General features: G+C 43.1%; 1 protein-coding gene across 1 annotated transcript; it reads right to left on the bottom strand.

Moving 5' to 3' along the window:
- Nucleotides 1–478: 478 nt before the first annotated feature.
- Nucleotides 479–13,279, bottom strand: SPO11 (SPO11 initiator of meiotic double stranded breaks). The gene is made up of 13 exons (XM_047747201.1): nt 13,051–13,279; nt 10,884–10,997; nt 9,532–9,620; nt 9,049–9,115; nt 8,725–8,833; nt 8,158–8,244; nt 7,453–7,489; nt 7,022–7,131; nt 5,567–5,666; nt 5,213–5,250; nt 4,216–4,292; nt 1,239–1,350; nt 479–740 (listed from the first exon to the last, which is right to left on the bottom strand). The coding sequence occupies exons 1-13, from the start codon at nt 13,179–13,181 to the stop codon at nt 621–623; spliced, it is 1,191 nt and encodes a 396-aa protein (XP_047603157.1). The 5' UTR covers nt 13,182–13,279; the 3' UTR covers nt 479–620.
- Between the last annotated feature and the right edge of the window lie 8,409 nt (nt 13,280–21,688).

Genomic DNA, 21,688 nt, shown 5'->3' with positions numbered 1-21,688 from the left:
CTCTCTCTCTCTGCCTGCCTCTCCGCCTACTTGTGATCTCTCTCTGTCAAATAAATAAATAAAAAATCTTTAAAAAAAATTATTAAAAAGTATACTCAGAAACAAAATTTAGTGCTTCAGACTGCATCAACCCAAATATTTATTCATGATAAATTTTACTACTTTCAGGAGTGGACGAATGGGGGGTGACCCCTACACCATGAAGGCAAAAAAAGAAATGTTAGACACTCTAATTCATTTTCAACTTCTCAAATTTAGGCTATTATTAGTTTTGGTACTAAAAAAGATGCTTCATGCCTTAACATTGGTTATATTGCAGGAATTAAATATTTCTGTAGACCGTGATGGTATTTGTACGGTATTTTTTCAAATAAAATTTAGAAGTCAAAATAATATGTACTCTTTTATAAGTTACTTTAGAGTACAGGATAGAACTCAGGCTCTACAGAGAAGGATAAAGTCTTCCAAATAAAATTGTTTTGACAAAAAATATAACTAGTGGAAAATTATTTTACCTCTACAGGATTAAGAATATATGTTCTTTCCAAGATGGTATCTACTACCAAAAATAAAACTAATGAAAAACCTCTTACAATCACAAGATATATTCTGATATATTTTTATATCCATCCTCCAAATTTTAATTTATTGGGTAGGTACACTCTGGAAAGATAATCTGATGATAGGAAGGTCAAAGCTTGAATTTCTGCCTTCAGTTTAGAGTCTGCCATTATCTCCATCTGTCAATAGAAGTAAAGCACAGCTGTGACCAAGTCCTGCACCGCAGCTCTGTCGACTCAAACTAGGAAATCTAGACTTGTCCCATTCCCAAAGCCATGGGCAATAGGTTTTAGCTTGGCCAGAACATTCCAGAGGTGTTCTAGAAAAAAATGTCAGAAGAATACCCAGTATGGATGTCTTGATAACTAGGAATGCTCCGGTGTCTTTATGTGATTTCTCTCTTTTCTTTCCTCCCCTCATAAACTATGATAGAGCCATAGATGATGGGTATAGAACTATGATGAGGATAAAAATAGGTCAGCTCCGTCTATCTGATCTTATCTGTTAGGGTTGGCATTTCAGTCTTTCAACAACCATTTACTGCCAAACACCACTCACATTAGTTGTTGGTTATATAAAATTTCAGAGAGGATACTTGCAAAATATTATGTGAATAACCACTATGAAAGTTAAAGGCAATAAAACATACGACACTTGAATTTTAGAAAGAAACATACTTCTTTTCTCCAAAATGGTTGGCAAGTAACATAAGGTCTTTTCAGGACACTGTCAAGTTTCATCTGGTCCTGTTTTGTCAGCGGAATTAAGGTATCTCTAGGTATATTTAACCTAGAAAAAATAAATGAAAAAAAAAATCAGCAAAAACAGAGTGCTCTTATAACTTAAAGGTCATATATGTATTTTAATTTATTATACCATTTCAAGAAACTCAGACATAACAGATAAGCAAATTATTACAGGTCCTTCCTTTAAAAGCCAGAATTTGGGGGCGCCTGGGTGGCTCAGTGGGTTAAAGCCTCTGCCTTCAGCTCAGGTCATGATCCCAGGGTCCTGGGATCGAGCCCCACATCGGGCTCTCTGCTTAGCAGGGAGCCTGCTTCCTCCTCTCTCTCTCTGCCTGCTTTTCTGCCTACTTGTGATCTCTGTCTGTCAAACAAATAAATAAAATCTTAAAAAAAAAAAAGCCAGAATTTGTCCTAGACCAGCAAGGATTCAAATTCATAGTGGACGTCCGTTGTAAATTGTTGTTTTCCTTCCAGATGCACAGGACAATGACAAGAAGAACACAGACACTGGTGATAAACACAAAGCCAATGGCACTACCATCAAGTGTGTGGACACCCCACGTTCTCAGAGCGCTACAGCCTCAAAGCAGTGGCCTAGAGAAAATGCGTGGCCAGCAGTGAGAGTCACAGTGGGATCTCAGGCTCCATGGAGCACTTCATTCTTTGTAATTCATGAGAACTTTCTGGGTCAAGGAAGTTAGTCTATTACTAATTTATTTCACTTAAGTGCATGTGTGTACACACACAAATACACACACCCCTATCTAGTTTTACGTTTTTTAAAAAAAAGGTGGATTGTAATTTTTTCTTGGTGTGTGTTTTAAAAATAGAACAGCGGGGCACCTGGGTGGCTCAGTGGGTTGAGCCTCTGCCTTCGGCTCAGGTCATGATCCCAGGGTCCTGGGATCGAGCCCCGCATAGGGCTCTCTGCTCGGCGGGGAGTCTGCTTCCTCCTCTCTCTCTGCCTGCCTCTCTGCCTACTTGTGATCTGTCAAATAAATAAATAAAATCTTAAAAAAAAAAAAGAACAGCAAAGGTCCAGGATTTATGGTATAGACTACTTTTTGAAGTCACAAATCCTGGATTTCCCAGGAGAACTCCAGTTTCAAATAGTCTTTTTCAATGTGTCCCCACAATTATGATAATTTGCCAGTGGCAGCTACCAGATAGTGTGACGATTTGATTAAAATTGGGGGTAGGGGCCTAGAGGATTTCCCATGAAGCTATGTTTGTGTAGGCATCACACTCTGTGTAAAAATTTCATTGTCCATTTACTTGGAGCGGCTTCGAGGGCACTGGTAGAATTCATGAGATGCAGCTAGAGTTTCTTTTTTTTTTTTTCTTTTTTTTTTTTTATTTATTTATTTGACAGACAGAGATCACAAGTAGGTAGAGAGGCAGGCGGAGAGAGAGGAGGAAGCAGGCTCCCTGCCAAGCAGAGAGCCCGATGTGGGGCTCGATCCCAGGACCCCGGGACCATGACCTGAGCTCAAGGCAGAGGCTTTAACCCACTGAGCCACCCAGGCACCCCGCAGCTAGAGTTTCTCCAAGCCCTCCACCTTAATAATTATCAGATCATTTGTCCTGACTTTGTGTTAGGAAAGCTTTTCATACAAACAGATCACCCCCTAGGGATTTTGACCAGGACACATAAACCAAATGGAACAAAACTTCAATCCAAAAGAGTGCAAATATTCAAAAACCAAAAACTAAATGTTTTCTCTTATGCCCTCATTTTGTAAGAAGTGGCAATCACCCAAAACCTGTTCACGTTCCAAATTTAGGAAACAAGGACCAGGTAGCAAGGTTTGCTCATTGCTTAAAGAAATCCAATAAACACGTTTAAGTTCATTCACACTGGCCAATTAAAACAATGAAATATTTTGAAGTATCACATTAGCAGAGATGAATAAAAGGGATCATATCCTGTGCTGAGGGACAGGTGGGCTCTCACTCTCCAGGAGAAAAAAAAAATAATTAACCTATCTGGAGGGCAGTCAAAATCTTAAAAATGTGCCTACCCTTTGACCCAACAATTCTGGGAATTCAGCCTTCGGGACTAAGGGACTAATTAAAGATGCAGGCACAGATTTAGTTACAGGAGGGGCCCATCAAAGCACTATTTATCAGAGGTCTGGAAACCACCCAAATGTCTGACTACGAGGCACTGGCTGAATAAACACTGGTACATCCAGAATTGGAACTCAGTAACAGAAGACACTAGAATGAGGTCATGGATACAGAAAAGTGATTTCATTGTGTTGTGTGAGAGAAGCAGACTACAAAGTAACAGAGCATGATTCCATTTTTGTGAACAAGTTACGGCTACAGGCGGAGAGTAATAATAATTTGCATGGGTAAAGGTGCTCATCAGTAGGTGATTTTTACCTTGTTACATAATGATATTTTTTTCTGTAACGAACATATATGCTAAACTTGCCAAAAGTTAGGTTCCCAAATGTTAAGTAATCTTAAAATGAGATTTTTTAAATGAAATTAAAATTTTAAATCTACAGTAAAATCGATTCATATAGCAAATGATGTTGTCGACAATTACCGTTTCACTAGAGCCAATGTCTTATACTTTATGACTATAAAAATATTACAAAGTCTTTAAAAAAATTAAAAAATAAAATTAAATATTACAAAATCTCTTTACCATAAGGTAAAACAAAAAATATTTTCTAGCTGAAAGTTCATTTAACCAAATTCATTCAAGGATTTTTGTAATTGAAACAAACATCCATGCATTTAACTCATAATTCTATAATCCTGTGTCATTGTGACAATATAAACAAAACACATTAACAGCTTTCCTGTGCAGTCACTTTTTCAGCTTATTGTTACATATTATGATGAGTCATCATTTTAAATATCTTAGTTTTACTAAGACTAAAATTAATCTCACCGTTTAATATCAGAAGGGAGGAGACCAAGCCATCTAATAGCTGGAACTGTGAGATTATGGGCCTCAAAAGACATCGCCTAAAATAAAGAGCAAATGCACATTAGGTGAGGCTAATCTGCAGAAAACCGGCAGACCTGTTTCTGCAGCCCCATGTTTCCCAGTAAGACTGGGAAAGACTACAGACTCCCTGAACCCACAGAACTAAAAATCACCAAGACTTTTGCTAACCCTGGCTTTCAGTGAAGGTTTTAAAACTGCTCTAGGATTTCTGTATTGCTTTTATAGAAGTTAAAACGAAAAATGAACCTCTCGGACCTTCATTTATTGTTGTTCATGATTCTGTGTTTTAACATCTTACCTCACCATCCCTTACACCTAACTATACGTGTCATATAAATGTATCTGTCGGGGACGCCCAAGGTGTAAACCGGTGGTGCCCAAACTTGATCATGCATCTGAGTCACTTGGGGTCCAAGCCTAGAGATTCCAGTTTAGGAGGCCTGGATGGGGACGGAGCTGTGCATTTCTAGCAAGTTCCCCGGTTACGCCAGCACTGCTTGTCTAGGACCATACTCTGAGAACAACTGATGGTAGTTCAGACTCTAGTGGTGAAATTTGGTGATGTTTTCATTTGGGTGTTAAGGGAATCAGCAATGTCAGAATTCAAGGCTATATATAATTTTCAGAGTTTATTTGGCAATCAGACCTTGCTGTTACCCTGAGCTCCCACAGTTAATTCAGCAGGCTGGGAGAGTGGAGCATTATATTGCCTCTTGCCCACAGCTAATCCCACTCTGTCATCTGTGGTCACACTGGTCATGCTGGAAGCTGGAACCACAGCCACTAGCACAGACTGGCCGTAGACTAGGAGAGGAGCTCCCCGGCACACTTTGGGGGTCCTCAGCTAACTAAGGGTTGGTAAATGAATGCAGCAATCACCCTGATGAAAATGAACTACCTCAACATTGGAAAAGGGAAAATACTCTTCTGTACTTACCATAGATCCATACTTGTAGATGCACATTATTTCTATGCCTGTAAAAAGAAAGTCACCTTTACGGTCCGTCTCATTGCATGTAACAGGCTGGATCGTGTGTACACTCACATTTCACTAACACCCGCAACTTTTCTTTTCATAGACACCACCAATAAAAAAACTTACTGTTCAGTTCAATGGGGCAAAATAAAAATAAATTGCCTCAGATGATTACAGACAGTAATTTTAATCTAATAACCATCTTCTTTTAAAATAACTTGTGAAAGTGTTCTAAGAGCAGAAGAGTACATCTATGAGTGTGACAGAGAGGATTTAGTTAGGACAACTACTTCAAATAGTCCAATGACAAATCACCATGTGGATCAGCGTCGACAAGAGCGAAAACAGGAATATGAAATGTATCCCACAGCTTCTTGACCAAAAGTCTTGTGTTCAGGTCAGGTACCCCCTTTCCCTATAAACAAGATTGAAATTATGCATTTTAATTCCAGCAGAATGAAACTGACAAAACCTTTTCCTTATCAACAATTTAAAAGTTAGAAAAGTTAGATCACCTCAAATTTCAGGTGGAAGACTAGTGGGGACTGTGAAAAATGTACAGTCTACACAACAGAGTGAAGACGCCTGCCTCCGTTTGTCACTGTGACCCAACTACCCCGGTCCTGGGAAATGATCCCAAGGAAACACTTCGGCACAAACAGAAATAATAAAAATCGGTCATATCTACCAACAGGGACATGGAGAGGCAGCATCACACGTCATTTGTCATCCGGCCCTAGTCCAGCAGATGTCCCTGATTACTCCAGGGTTATCGACTCCTCCCACATGACGCGGTGCAGGAAGCTTACTACCCTTTGCTCACTGATGTCTGTGGCTGCCCGTGTGGCATCTCAGCGTATGCTTCTGGGTTCTCTGCCGTTCTTGGCGCATATGTATCTGTATCTGTTTCTGTATCTGTTTCTGTATATGTATATATGTGTGTATGTATGCATGTATAAAAAAGCAGACTCTCTTTGATGGAATTCATGTAATTACCTGATGTATAAACCTGTGGGAGGCGGAACACAGAGCAGCTCCAGTGTTACCACATTACAGTTGAGACAAGCTGCCGTGGGGGAATGGCCTGTAGGTGACTCTGAGAGCCTGTGCAAACTCACTGTGGTATTAGAAAATCACTGCTGTTTAAGAATTGGAACCACCTGGGGCACCCGTGTGGCTCAGTCGCTTAAGCGTCTGCCTTCAGCACATGTCATAATCTCTGGGTCCTGGGATTGAGCCCCGAACTGGGCTCTCTGCTCAGCGGGGAATCTGCTTCTCCTTCTCCCTTTGCCCCTCCACCTGGATCCTGCCCTGTCTCTTTCTAATAAAATCTTGTTTGTTTTTTAAAGATTTTATTTATTTGACAGAGACAGAGATCACAAGTAGACAGAGAGGCAGGCGGAGAGAGGGAGAAGCAGGCTCCTGTCGAGCAGAGAGCCCGATGCGGGGCTCGATCCCAGGACCCCGATATCATGACCCGAGCCGAAGGCAGAGGCCCAACCCACTGAGCCACCCAGGCGCCCCTCTCTCTCCCTAGTAAAATCTTAAAAAAAAAAAAAAAAGAATTGGGACCACCAGTTTGATTTTAATCAGATTTGAGGATGTTTAAATAACCCCCTTGGAAATTCTTACTCTATCACCCCAAAGGATGTGCCATGCGGATAACAGAATGTTGTGTGAGCTGCAGACATAATGTTATAAACCCCTCTTGCCAATTACCAACGTAGTATGTTAGTCTTGGCATTGTAGTAAAGGGTGACAATATAATACCGTAACCATGATGCACGGGGACATTCTGTTGCAAAAGCTGTCATCCAGGAGTCGCTGAAATGTTGCATCTTTTTCTACAATTAATAGAAATTTTGCATCTGTAATTAAATCTGTGACGTTAAGGCTGATAATTCGAAGCCAAGAATATTTCCATTTAATCGCCAGCTAAATAGTGATGCCGTAGAAATCAATTTTCAAACAGCTGCATAGTATATTCCTTTTTATCTTCAAATATATAAACATCTATTCACATATTCCCATACCTGTCTCACCTACTAGACAGAGAGCCCCTAAAGCAGAAACCGTGTGTGTTCATCTTGACCACCATAGGCCCTAGCATGACGGTTACACGCTATGAAGGCTTGGTTTATCAAAATAACGGATGAACGCACATTCTACGAGCTTAAATAGTTTTCCCACTCAAAGGATACTTCGAATTCCTTGAATATTAGATGGCACAGCAACAGCCTAAGTTAACAAAACAAGAGAGTTTTTATTTTAAATAAAAAGCAAGTTTAACCACATTTAAAGTGTATCCCCAAACCCTATTTCATTTTTCTTTGAATATACCAGTTATCAGAAATTTACTCCTCAGATTTACCCCTCACTAAGAAGATAGACGTGCCACCCAAACTACTTCCTGGCAGGTGAGAGTCTCTCGGAAACTTTGTGGCTACGTGGCTTAAGCAGCAGAAAGTGGGGAGTTAAAGCCCTCCTTACCCTAGAGGGCACAGGTGTCTCCTGCTCATTTCCAGACTGCTGTGCAGGTTAATGCTGTGGCCTTTCCAGGTGCCAAAGCCCAGCAAATAGCTCAGAATTAAAGAGATCAATTTCCAAACCAGGAAACTATATCAAGATTACATAAATAACCATGCTAACACAGCCAAGCTCCATTCTACCCGAAGACAATAGTACATTTTTGTAAGGAAGGCATATCTTTATTTTAATATGACATTTGACAACTGGGGTATTTTAAAACTGCCTAACGGACGACCCCCTAAAGCATACGCTTACTCACCCTTCAGTTTTATTTGAACATCTTAAGCTCCAAACTATATAAGAAAGCAGGAAATAAAATACATTTCGAAAACAAAGGGTCTGAAAGGGAGTTAAAGCAGGTGCATGAATATGCTTACTGTGGAACCACAGGTACAGTGCACTCTGGTGCCGTCTTCCTCCAGATACCTTAAGTTGCCAGCGATTAAACCTTTTGATGTAGATAACTGAAAAAATAATAGCCGTTTTTGAACACTGTTTCACTGACATATTTTTTAAAGTTGATTTATTTAAGTTTATTTATTTAAGCAATCTCTACACCCAATGTAGGGCTCGAACTCATGACCCCAAGAGCAAGAATCACACGCTCCACTGACTGAGCCAGCCAGGCGCCCCTCACTAACATTCTACACGGCTGAGTCAGGCCTCACGTTCACCTGCCACACTACATGTATTTTAGCTCAGATCGGAATTTAAGAAGCAAAGGAGAAAATATGTAAGGATATTAAGGAATTAAAGGATACCTAGTAATTCACTTGTTGTAGTCCACTCATCCAAGGGAATATACTGAGAGGAGATTAAATTCATAATGAAAGACATGTAGTATCAAATACTACAAAAGGCACAGATTACATTTGTTTTTCTATTATGATTTCACACAAATCTTTCGTCTTAAAATAAGATGTTTTGTATTAAATGCTACTTACTATATGTAGACTTATCCTTGGCATTTTTAACATACAAGAAATGTCATTGATAATATTGTCCACGACAGTCTGGTTACCGAAGAGTTGGCTGTCAGTATAATATAGGTCTCTATGAAAGTTAAATATATATTTTTAATTAGCCATATTCTCTTCGACAATGACAAGTTATTGGAGTATTATTTTTAGGAGGCTTTAACTGGACGGAACACAACGTACAAGGAAAGTAATTTATTACCCATAGTCTAGTCTTATGTACCATTTCAAAACATAATGGGAGTTACCCAAACTGTCTTAAAGGAATGATTTACCAAAACAAGTATTTACCTTTTGGTTGCATAAGTGTTGCTCTGTACTAATTTATAAATCATGGACAATATTTTAAGAATTAGGGCTGGAAAATAAGATACAATGAATAAGTTACTCATCATTTTTCTCATTAATTCAAAACACACCACTATCAAGGATTTTGATTACCCCCAGTTACTTTCCATAACATTAAAAAAAATTATCTTTCCAAAATAGAAGTACTGAGTACAGGATAATAATTTCCTGAAGGATCAAATAAAATTAATTGCTCTCTAAACAACAAAATGGAGAGAAAACTTTTCTACTGAATCATGTACCTTAAAAATTTATTTTGGAATTATAATCTGTTTCCATAGTTACTGACAATGAAAAATTCTGTAACTTTATTTCAGGCATAAGGGTGGTCTATTAACCATAACTAAAATTATTCAACTAGGAACAGCTAAACCCAAGAAGTAGCCAAACTTACTTATTAGTAAAAGCTAAGAAAGATTAATTTACCAAATTTTTTAACTGATTTTAGTGAATCGCTTTTGATTTTTCTCGTGGTACAATGAGATGCCATCTGAAGACCCACAGAATCTTCAAACCTGTCATTTTGTTGAAAGGCGATAAGATAAAAAAAGAATTACCTTCTGAACACCAAACAATATACACTTAATACACTCTTCTGCACATCATCTAAACCCCTATTTCTTCTCAACAGAGGCACTGAAGCTTTAGGACAACTTCATTTACAATCTTAGGTAATTCCAAGTAATAATAAGGTAATTAGCTTTGTGACATACAGAAGCACTAAGATAAAGAGTTTAAAATAAGTGAATTAAATACCTTTGAGTGTAATGTGTGCGCATGTGTGTATTTAGTGTATAATCTGTGACATTTAGTGTACGTGAACTATTTTCACAAGTTTATTAGCATTTTGCTCATTTTAATATTTACTCATTAATTTTGCTCAATTTAACAAGTTTTGAACTATATTTCTGATTTACTTCCTAAGTGACATTAAATGAAATAGCAATTTGTTATTAGGTTGTTAAATTGAACTGCCAAGCCTGTCCTAAAGGTGGCAGAAGGCACCAGGCAAATAGGCTGAACGTCAGCGGCCTCATCTGCTGGATGAAATCCATTCTGCAAAATTATGCAAAGTAGGATTCAAAAGTTTAGTTTGTATTAATTATACTGACCATAAAAGAATACTTAGTGACTAAGGAAACTCAAGATTACTTTTATTCTGTGTCTGTAACTCTTACTGAGGACTATTGTAGTGTTTTCATTATTGAGACTCTGCAGGCTGAGCATCTGAAAAACACAAAAGATCTGAGCAGGTTGGAGGGCTTTGACAAAGCTGTTTGCTGATTTTACCTTCTTGGGACACATGACTTAGCAGGGGAATCTACCAGGAGAAAGAGCCTGTGTTCCGGACACATTTATTTTCCTCCCAGTATCAGGATTGCTTGTAGCTCCCCAGAGCAAGTGCTTTGCTTTTGCAGTATTTCTGCAGAATTCCACTGGTCATATTACCCCACTTTGAGTGCTAGAAAGCTTAGATCCCAGTTTGAAGCCTGTTTTTAGCAGAATTGTAAGAGTTTATCATATGCATTTTGAATTCTAACCTCTTTGGGTGCTTCATTTGTTGCTCCTAGCATTGTTTTCCCTTTGCCTTATCTTTCACAGCCACTTCTAGTTTATATGACCTGCCTATGAGGTATGTATTTTGTAAACTTCCTTAAATCCTTCTAGGCAGGGTAAAAGCAGTAAAAAGAAAGAAATCGGATTAGAACTCAAACTCAAATAAATTCAAATAATGACATAGGTATTGTATTCGAAAATTAAAAATGCAAAATGCCCACTTTATATTTCCCCAGCTTGATCTGTTGTCTATGGTGAATGCAGGTGCCTCATTCCTTGCCACGCTTGTGATGACGTCCTGGATAACACTTTCTATAGATCCAAGAACCTCAGAACTGAAAAAAATAAACACACTATGATTCAATCTTAATTTTAAATTAGACCTTTACAATATGTAACATTTCCCCAGATCAACATAAAAGTAGGTTTTTGTTTCATTGGTTAAGTTTTTTAAGACTCGGTAATTCACCTCCATGCAAATCTCTCCTATTAAATTTTGACATCGGCATTGCACTAAACCATCTTTATGGTGGTTACTTGCAGAGAAATCTCATTTGCTTGTCATTTTACTTCTCAAACAATTACCAATTGAAGTACTCTCTCCCTTTTAGACAGTATCAATAACTAGACAATGATATATAAATATATTTTAATCTCTTTGTATTAACCTAAATTCAAACTTGTTGGCTTGAAATACTCCTGATAAATGTTTCAATTAAAAATGATGTAATATTGGCTTTGAATTTAATTTCTTTCCCAAAAATGCAATGCAAAAAATATTCCAAAAGAAATAACTTCTTATTGTAACACATCACCCTGATTGATCTCATGCCTTAAATCTGCCCTTTGAATTTTAGTGATACAAAGAGAAAAAACTTTAATCACTACCATGGAAAGACTTGGCAACCATTACCCCACTTTACAGCAAAATAAGAAGACCTAGCCCAGTTTTCTATGAGCTGACTTTTAATTTCACAAGCCATCAGCTTCAAAAAATGTTGTTCAGTTATAAATACCATTAGTGTATTGCCTAAGAAGGGAAATCAAATTAAATCTAGAAAATGCGCAAATGTAGAATGTAGAATGTTCTAATTCCCCCAGAAACTTCAGAGCTTGCTTTGAAAACACACGTTCCTCAAAAAGAAAGGAAGGAAGGAAGAGAAAATGCACATTATCAGAAAGCAAATCTTTTTTTTTTTTTTTTTTTCAGAAAGCAAATCTTAAAACAATCAGTATTTTCTAACAGGGAGAGAGAAAAACGGACTCAAGGAAAGATCTCATTTTTCCAGTTTGGAGAAAAAAAAAAAAGTTGCAAGGTAACACTGTGACAACCTTGAAAATACAATTAGGTTAATTTGCATCTGAAATTCAAACAGGGGACTTCCAGTCCCTCCTTTCCTCACCCTTGCAAGTTCTCCTCCTAATACTTTCATAAAAATCGGTTTGCTTATATGTTTTCCACTTTGTGTGTGTGTCTTTTGTTTTGTTTTGGTAGTTGGCTTAGTCTTCTTAAAGATAAGACAGTAATTTGTTTAGGCTGAAAAACTTTGCTGCTAAACCAGAATAGCAGATCCGGGGCGGGGGGTGGGGGAGGACAGCATCTTAAGTAAAAATGGTCAATAACATAAATACATTCTCTGTAGCTAATTCCGAGCGGGGCAGCTGGAGAACCGCAGTAACCGCGCTCCTCAGCACCGGGCTCTAACCAACCTCGCCAGCCGTCAACCGCTTCAACCGATTTTAAATAAATCACTTAAAACGTGTGTACATCGTTGTCTCATTATCAACCGCTTCCACGTTCATTTTGATAAAACCCGGATGGAGAGAGAGAACGCCCAACACTCAGCTTCCCTCTTCCTACACCTACACAAACACCTACACACCCCTACACACACACACACACACACACACACTCAGCTTCCCTCTTCCTCTACACACACACACACAAATTCTGAAAGCTTTTTAAGCTAAAATGGAACCCAAAAAGAAACTGTTTTAAACAAACACAAAGCCAGGCTGTGCCCTCAGCTCCCTGACCTCTGTGACTCTCAGGAGACCTGCGAGCCTCGCCGTGGGGATGCTCCTGGAACATTCTAGAAGGGGAACATTCTAGAAGACAGGAGGGGCGGGGTCTGCCCCCGGCTTTTTGAGTTCAAAAGGAGAGCTCAGCGCCGACGAGAGCTCTGAGGAACGGCTTTCTCAGAGTTTCCGAGCAGCCAGCGAAGCCAAGGGGGTCGCTCCTGGGGCCGCCTCATCCCGAGACTGGGGAGAAGGCAAGGGCCGCCAGCCATGTCCCCTCAGAGGGCCTCAAGCCCCCACCCCCTCCCGGCTGGGGACCCAGCTCCTCTCTAACTCCCGAGCATTGTGTCCCAGAGAGACCCCTTCTACCTGGAGGCCAGGCGCGTCCCCCCGCCCGCAGGCTCCCCACCGCTTCTCCTCAGGGTGGCCAGCAGGGAAGCCCTGTGCTGGTCCAAAACCTCGAAGAACGAGGCCTCAGGCCCCATGGGCGCAAAGGCCATGAGGGCAGACAGCAACGGAAAGCTCCAAGGGCAGGAACCCACAGGCGACCACGACGGCCCTGCCGGGCGCTGCAACGAACCCTCCCTGACAGCCTCTCTGGCGATGGTGGTCTCTTCCCAGCACTTTCAAGCTTTCTATCTGGGCATGCGCACACGTTGCCCTCCCCCGTCTCCGCATGCGCATAACGTTGAGTGGAGTGCACAGGTGCACAGAATTCCATCAGGTTCTCTCCCACCTGAGGGTCAAAGCGATGGGCCCAGGGGGTACCAAAATGACGTGTTTGGGATATTGGATCCAGTTTTCCCTGAAATGGATTTATGGTGGTTCTATTTGTTTCCTTGTTTGTTTTTAAGGGGATAAGAGGCCGTATTGAGGCAAAAATAGTACCAGCGATTTTTTCATGAAAAGAAATAGTTATGGTGATTCCCCACCCCCTACCCCCCGCCCCGTGTGCTTGACGGCAGCCCTAGGCACTGGGTTCAGCTGTGGTCAAGGCAAACAAGATTCCTGCCCTACTGATATTTTTATAGTAGCCGCTCTCTTAATTCTCAAAACCATCCCAGGAGGTTGCTGATGTGGTCCTGGTGATTTCGCAGGAGAGGAAGAAAGTGAGGTCCACAGCGGATTCAGGCTGGGGTAACAGCCTCCCAGTTTGATCACTTTGAAGGATCGCCAGATTTAGCAAATTAAAATACAGGACACTCAGTTAAATTTCAGTTTCAGATAAACAACAGATGTGGTTTTTTTTTGTTTGTTTGTTTGTTTGTTTTTTTTAAGGATGACTAGGTCCCATGCAACCTTTGAGACATACTGTTACTGGAAAACGTTTTGTTGTTTATCTGAAATTAGAATTGAACTGGACATCCAGTTTTCATCTAGCAATCCTGACATTGGACCACATCCTTGCCTGGCAGACTTGGTGAGCTGTCCGTGTCCATGTCCATGTCCGTGTCCCACCCAACCCCCTAACCCCCTTGAGCAGAAGCTAGGAATTCTGAAGCCTCAGGGAAGGACTCTTGCCTCTGGGGAATGACGTCCTTGAGAGAGAAGAAAAATGGGGAGAGATTATAAAGCAGGGTAAGGTCCCGGGCCTGTGGGGTGCTTGGTCCTACAGGAATGGGAAGCCAAGGGCTTTGCCCCAGAAGAGCCGCCTGACGACAGGCCCCGTCCAGAGAACTATTTTGTTCTCTCACTTCCTGGTTATTTGATATTTTGAAATGAAAACTGCTTTGCCATCAGAAGTAACAATGAGCCCCCCCACCTCCGTTCATAATGATGGCTGCCTGTGCCAGGCACTGAGCTAATGGCCTTGGTTATTATAATCACAAATACTTTGTCTCTGCCTAGTCTGAGTTAGGAAGCATTGGTTACTGAGGACACTGCTGTGAATATGGCAGACAGAGTCCTTGCCCTTTGGTTGCTCACCATCTAAGAAGAGGGTAAATAAGTGAATACTTAAAACGTGAAGCTGGCAGGGCGAGAAGCACATTTAAATTGACAACCCTAAGAGGTAAAAATTATTATCCCCATTTCACAGATGAAGAAACTGAGGCTTGGAGAAGTTAAGCAATTTGTGCAAGATTGCACGTTGGTATGTGATAGAGCTGAGATGTAAATCTTGCCTCCACCTTCAAGCTGCTACCACGGGGATAGGAGGCCCCACGGCAGGGCTGGCTTGGGAAGGGCAGGAATATTGCAGAGGCTTCTCTGGTGGTGGAATTACCCCCTCTGGTCTCAGTTTCCCTCATGATGAGATGAGGGTGGTGCCACAGGTGGGCTCTCATTTATCATCCTCAATGTGGAACAAACAACAGGTCTTTGAAGGGAGAGAGCGAGTCAGTGAAACCAACTGGACTGGTCTGCTGGGAGGTGCCTCTCTCCAAGGACTAGAACCATCTGTCTCGTTGTCTCTGCCGCTCTTGAGGACAGGCTGTTCCGTCTCACGTAGTGCTACACTCAGCCGGGAGCCAGCGGCCTCTCGGGATCTTCGACATGAAATGAAAAGTCCTGAGCAGGGCAGGGTCCCAGGGAGGAGATTGACATGGAGAAGGGAACAACCCCTAATCAACGTGACATCCTTGCAGGGAGACACCACACGGGGCTGACTTGAAAGGTGTCGCCTGTTCTGGCCTCAGGAGACCAAAGCAGGAGGCGTTAGCCGCACTCAGGTAAGCTGCCACCTTCACATCAAAGTCCAGCATCCCAGCCCCAGGCCCCAAAACCAGAAAAACAGATTCCGCGCCTCCAGCCACAACTTGCAGATGAAACCGGGAAGCTACTCTGCAACGTAGTCTCCCTAGTGGGTCCTTTCTTCCTGCTGGCCCGTGATGCTCGGCACAGGGACAGAGAAGGGTCTCAAAGCTGTGCTCGAGCTGCTCTTCGGAAAATGTAAAGATTTTCCCCAAACCCCACTAGTGGGCTGGGCCTTTCATCCAAACCCAACCTGACATCCGGAAATTTATCTGGGAATCAGAGCCCTCATGCAGGTTGGCAAGGAACATTATTTAAATTAGACATGATTATCGTAGGGAAGGATGGGGAGACCCTTCTGGCGAACCAGACAGGAGATGATGCCACGCTTGTTACCTTTAAGCAAGGTGGTGTCTTTAGCAAATGTGGATGGATTTTAATGTATTATAGATTCTTGAGAAAAAAAAAAGTAAGTGCTACAATAATTTGTGTCTGGGGGCTTTGGCAGTTGTTTTTCTTTTGTATCTGTGGGATTTTTTAGGTGTTTAAAAAATGTAAGAATGATGTATGCTTTTCATAAAATATTTGCGTAATTTAGAAGGTACAGCGTGAGAGTGAAAGAAACACCCACCCACCACCTTCATTTGTCCTCCTGGGGCTCTGTCATCCTCTGAACCCTGGAATTGCTCCTTCTTGCCCCAGGGCCTTTGCACTTGCTCATCCTTTGACAATTTGGGATGTTTTGTCCTTTTTCTCTCCTACTCCTTGCCCTCCCCCCCACCAAATCCAGCTTTGCTGATTCTCCTGTATCCTTCAGATCTCAGCTGAACATCTCCCTGGACCACCCCCAAGTCTTGACCCCTGTTTTCCCCCGTCTCAATATACCGGCACTTCTCTACCCTGTCACCCCCATGGGGTGAGCTCTCAGTACCCCACAGTTGCACTGTGTCTGGCACATAGAAGGCACTCAGTCATGTTTGTTGAATGAACGAATGACCCCTTGTGGGATTATGTCCATTATCTACTTAAAGTATTTCAGCTCCGACATCTCTCTGTGCATGCCCAAATAAGCATCACTTTTTATATGAATAAGACGCTACTCAACATTCTTCTGGGATTGCTGCCACTGGTCATAATCATAACCGCAGTTTGCTGACGGTCAGACACTGAGCCAAATGCTCCACACACAAAATCTCATTTACTCCTTCCCACTGTGTGAGGGAGAAAGTTGAGGCTTGAAGAAGTATAAATAAACCTTCTGGGTTTCTTAGAGAGGCATATGAGAAAACTCTGACAGGAACAGCGTCTTGGCTGTCAGCTGCTATACCAGGTTGCCTCAAAGTCAAGGTAATTTAGTAGTGATGAATAAATTTGCCCATTTTTCATAACCAGTGATTATACAACAGGATGTGTGGTATGGAGTAGATCAGTGAAAGGAAGATAAATCAAATTTTAATAAGATCAGCAAAACATTTGGGAGCATGTGGGTCATCTTACTGATGCGGGCATGGTGGGTTTTTTTTCCCCGTAAGATTTGATTTATTTATTTGTCAGAGAGAGAGAGAGAGAACAAGCGTGCACAAGCAGGGGGAGTGGCAGGCAGAGCAGACAAGGAAGAAGCAGACTCCCCACTGAGCAAGGAACCTGATCCAAGGACCCTGGGATCATGACCTGAGCCAAAGGCAGATGCTTAACTTACTGAGCCTCCCAGGCACGCATGGTTGTTTGTTTAAAGAGAGACAGAGTCACATGGACACAACACCAGCTTCCATGACTGTCTGCCCCAGCCAAACTTTTTCACCTACATCCACCCCCTTCCCAACCCTCCTTCCAGACTATTTGGAAGCAAATTCCAGGCATCATATTATTTCATCTTAAGTAGTTAAACAGGTATCTCTAAAAAACAAGGACTCTTTTAAAAAAACAACAACACAATTCCATTTTCATAGCAGAACTTCCATTCACAATCATCCTTGAATATCCCCCAATACTCCATCACTGCTTAATGTCCCCCATTATCCCATGAAATGTTTTTATAGGTTGTTCTTGTCGAGGTGCAGATAAGGTCCATCCATTCATGGCTGTTGGTTGATAGGTCTCCTAAATGTCCTTAGTTCCATAGGTTCCCCTCTTTTCCTTCCTTGTCCTTATTTGTTGAAGGCACTGAGTCATTTATCCCAGAGAGTTTCCTGCAATTAATAGCTTGTGGACTGCACCCCTGTGGTGTCACTTGACATGTTTTTCTGTCCCTGGTATTTCCTGTAAATTGGAGGTTAGATCTAGGGGCTTGCCTGGTCCTGCTTTGATCATCCACCCTCCCTCCCTTCCTTCCTTCCTTTGGCAAAAAATATATCCTTCCTTCCTTCCTTTGGCAAAAAATATATCCTAGGTTTGAACTGGGTAGGATCTCTACTGGAACCTTCCAGGACCTCTGTGGCTGGGTTTTCCAGGTAGAGAAGCTCAGATCCAGCCTGAGCCTCTCATGAACAGAAGGAGAAGCTCACTCCAGGAGGCGAAGTCATGCTCAGCAAAATCCTGAATCCCTTCATGGAAGACCAACCCAGAGGAGGAAATCCAGGGAGAGCTCTTTGAGCCACCACTTCCCTCAGCCGCAGATGCCGGCCTCTGGATTTGCGGGGAAGCTTTCTCCACCTGGCTGCCTCTTGGCTGGCTAGCAGGCAGAGTCTTCTTGCCACGGCCCAACCTGACTCATCCCCTCTGCTTTTTATTTCTTCCTCACACCCCAGCTGGGCTGCTCATCGCTCCCCTCCACCCACCCCGTGTGTCAGAATCCTGGCCTTAGAGACACCCTACCACCCCAGTTTTCCAGCCCTGCTCCAACAGCCAGTCTCGGCTTTATTTGAAAAGTCAGTTGACACTAAACAGCGACTTGCTTTGATTTAAGGAGGCTTTAAAACTTTTAAGTAGTTCTCATCCTCCTTCTCTGCCCCTTCTTTGTCGTCTTTTTTTGTTTGTCTTCCATTCTAAAGACTTCCTGGCAATAGGCTTGGACAGGAAGAGACCTTTTACAAAAGACCAGAAGGCATCTTTAGTGGCTAAACCCAAGGAGATAACACGCTCCTCAGGTGATTCCCTCTTCACTTCTCCTTCTCTCCTGTGCACAGGTCCGCACCAGAAGGCCTCCCCAGTTTCCATCATGACATGAATCATCTGGCAGAGACAAGTGCTTGCCTGGCACCCAGGGCTCTCCTTGGCACCAAGACTCAACAAAGAACAAGATCGCCAAGTGCCATACCCACATGGCTGGTACTTTGGTGGAGAGGACAGATTATAAAGACAACAAAGAAATCTACAACATAAATGCAATAAGGTTGTGTTGCTGGGAACATACATCCTGGTGTGAGGACAGGAAAGAGTAAAGAAGCGACCAGAAAAAACGGGATCATGAAGAAGGGCCTGCCACAGGCTAGAAGGAATGGCACATGCAAAGGGCCTGAGGAGAGATGGGATTGGAGAGCCAGCCAGTGTTAATGGATGATGTGAAGGATGGGAAGGTGGAGGCAAGAGGGTGGGCAATGGTCAGACCATCAGGGGGCCTATCAGCCAGCGGGAGGAATTGGGACTTTGCTAGAAGGCAATGATTTTAACTGGGGCAATTTTGCCTCCACAGGACATCTGGTGGTGTTGGGACATATTTTGGGCTGTCACAACTTGCAGGAGGTTGAGGGGAGGGGGTGGATGCTCCTGGCATATAGTAGCACAAGGCCGGGGATGCTGTTAAACATTCCCAAGTTAAGCATTCCCAAGTGCCCGGGGCCGTCCTCGCAGAAGAGAATGTGTCGATCCCAAATGTTAATAGTGCCAAGGCTGAGAGAGCCTGGTCCCAAGGCAGGGGAGGTCATCAGAGGGTTCAGAGTGAGAGATTGGTACAAGCTGAAATAAGAAGAGAATGGAGCACAGGGGAGGGAGGGTGAAGGCAGCAAGCCTGGGGAGGAGAACTGCCGCCCCACCGTGCAGGTGAGCGGTGCTCCCAGACCAGGTGCTGTCCTCCAGGAAGGAGAAAAGGCACAGGGGTGGGGATGCGTGGTATCAAAGTCAGAGAGGGTCACACATGTCTTGGAAATGCTGGATACTCCATCAAGACAGCAGTCTAGCACGAATCCCAGAGCAAGACTCGATGGGTTCAAACCTTGGCTTTGCTGCTTACCAACTGTGTGATCTTGGGTAAGACTCGCAATCTCTCTGTGCCTCAGTTTCTTCATTTCTAAAGTAAGGACAACAAGAGCACCCACCTCACAGGCTCAGTGCGGAGAGTTAACTTGCTAATACGTGTACATGAGTTCGTATATGCCTGGCACGTGGCGGGCACTCGGCAAGCATCGCCCTTTATTAGAGCAAGGTCCATGTGGGGCGTCAGCAGGCGTCTCTACAAACTGAAGGCTCTGCGTAAAAACCTCATGAACCTGTTTAACCCACATTTACCAGACTTACTTTTTCATGACTTTTCCTCATTGACACTCAGAAAACTGGAAGTCCTTAGAACACACTTTAAAAACAGCTACACTGAGATATAATTCACTGATCACAAAATTCACTCTTTTAGAGTCCTACTTCCAAGTGAATTCGCAGAACTGTGCAACCACCATCGCAATCCACTTTCAGAAGATTTTTGTGTTCTTCCCTCTCCTTGCCCCTGGAAAACGCCCCCAGTACCTCTTAGTCCTTTCTCATTCTGCCTTCCTGCAGCTCCCTGGCAACCTTCTGTCTTCATACATTTGCCTGTTCTGGAAATCCATATAAACGCAGTCTCACAATATGAGGCCTTTTTGACTGGTTCATTCAATCAGCATATTCTCGAGGTTTATCTGTGTATATCTGTGCTTCATTCCTTTATATGGCCAAGTCAGTCTCCCACTGGGTGGAAAGAACACGGTTTTGTTTACCCATTCATTAGTTGATGGGTGCTTGGGTTGTTCCCACTTTTATGAATAATGCTGCTTATTATTATTATTATTATGAATAATGCTCCCACTTTTATGAATAATGAACGTTCTCGTACAGATTTTTGTGTGGACGTGTGTTTTCATTGCTCTTGCGTCCAGACCTCGGAATGAAACAGCTGGGCCAGCATTTTGCAGAAGAGGGCGCTCTCTGAGACACATTGATGCTGGCATTGTGTCCACTCTGCCATTTTCCTCCCCTGCCCCCCAACCCCTTTCCCTCTCCACCATCCAGGGTGCAGGCCAGAACTTTGCCACTTCCCAGCTGCGTGATCTTGAGCAAGCACTGTGCACCTCCCTGAGCCTCGATTTTCCAATCTGTAAAGTGGGAATAAGATGCAGGGAGGTTGTTTGTGGAAAGCATTTGTTCCGGTGTCTGCCAGTCCTTCAGCGGAAGCTGGTAGCATCTCTGAATGTGTCCTGTGAGATCTTACTGATACAAGCAGTGTATCTTGGCAGATGGCGTGGACAGATTCCTGGGCTTGTCTCTGGGCAGGACACAGGATGTGCACATCCTCACCTCGGCTAGCGATTGTGAAATAAATCTCTGAAGTGGCCGCCTCGAGAGGCATTCCCCCGCAAGGGCCCATCACACCCATCCTTGTCGATCTGGGACAACCCTGCTTTTCCAAGGGTGGGAAATGGTGTCCTTTTACGGTTTGGCTTTGGGTGCCTGCCGCTTCACCTGGGCTATTTTGCTTCTACGGACACACTTTGAGGTAGGTGCTAGTGTCGCAGAGGAAGAACCCTGCTCTTCGAGGTGCAGGGCTGGCCCATATGTTTGGAACACAGGCCGTCTGGCTCCGATCCCTGGGCTCTCTGCCTCGGCTTTACTGTGCCTCCCACAGAGCCCAGGGCTGGCGGTTAAACACAAAAGACCTCACGGTGACTATTTAAGACCATTAAGAAAATCTAAGAAACATGTCCATCCTTCCAGTCAGCATAAATATTGAGCAATTACTCTGTGCCAGGTTCTGCAAACACAGTAAAAGTCCCTGTCCCAGGGCTTGCCGTCCAGGGGGGCAGGGAGAGTGAATACATCTGTGATACTCCGTAAACTTCATGAAGAGGAACAAAGCAGGGTTAAGGGGCTGGGGAGTGAGAGGGGTGATGTTTCTGCAGGGAGGACGGGGGCGTCTTCCCAAGGAGGTGCCATCACCATCACCATCCCAATCACAAGGAGGTGAGTGGTGAGCCCCGTGGGCACTTTCCAGATGAGCTCTTTGGAGGCACAGACGGCACATACAGGCTTCGAGGGAGAGCAGAGATGGGATGTTTGAGGAACAAGGAAGCTGGAGGAGCCTCAAGTTGGCTCCCCCAAGATTCCCATCCTCTGCTTATTCATCCAGACTTAA

Source organism: Lutra lutra, chromosome 9 (assembly GCF_902655055.1).
Source record: "Lutra lutra chromosome 9, mLutLut1.2, whole genome shotgun sequence".
NCBI classification, from domain to species: Eukaryota; Metazoa; Chordata; class Mammalia; order Carnivora; family Mustelidae; genus Lutra; species Lutra lutra.
Note: the sequence above shows the minus strand (reverse complement) of the source record. Positions and strands in the feature narration are given on the sequence as shown.

Coding starts and splice junctions, on each gene's coding strand:
- SPO11 (XM_047747201.1), bottom strand. CDS start 13,181: ATGGCCTTTGCGCCCATGGGGCCTGAGGCCTCGTTCTTCGAGGTTTTG. Junction 9,116..9,531: donor AAAATCAGTTAAAAAATTTG/GTAAATTAATCT, acceptor CTTATTTTCCAG/CCCTAATTCTTAAAATATTG. Junction 7,490..8,157: donor ACTGTACCTGTGGTTCCACA/GTAAGCATATTC, acceptor TTGTTAACTTAG/GCTGTTGCTGTGCCATCTAA.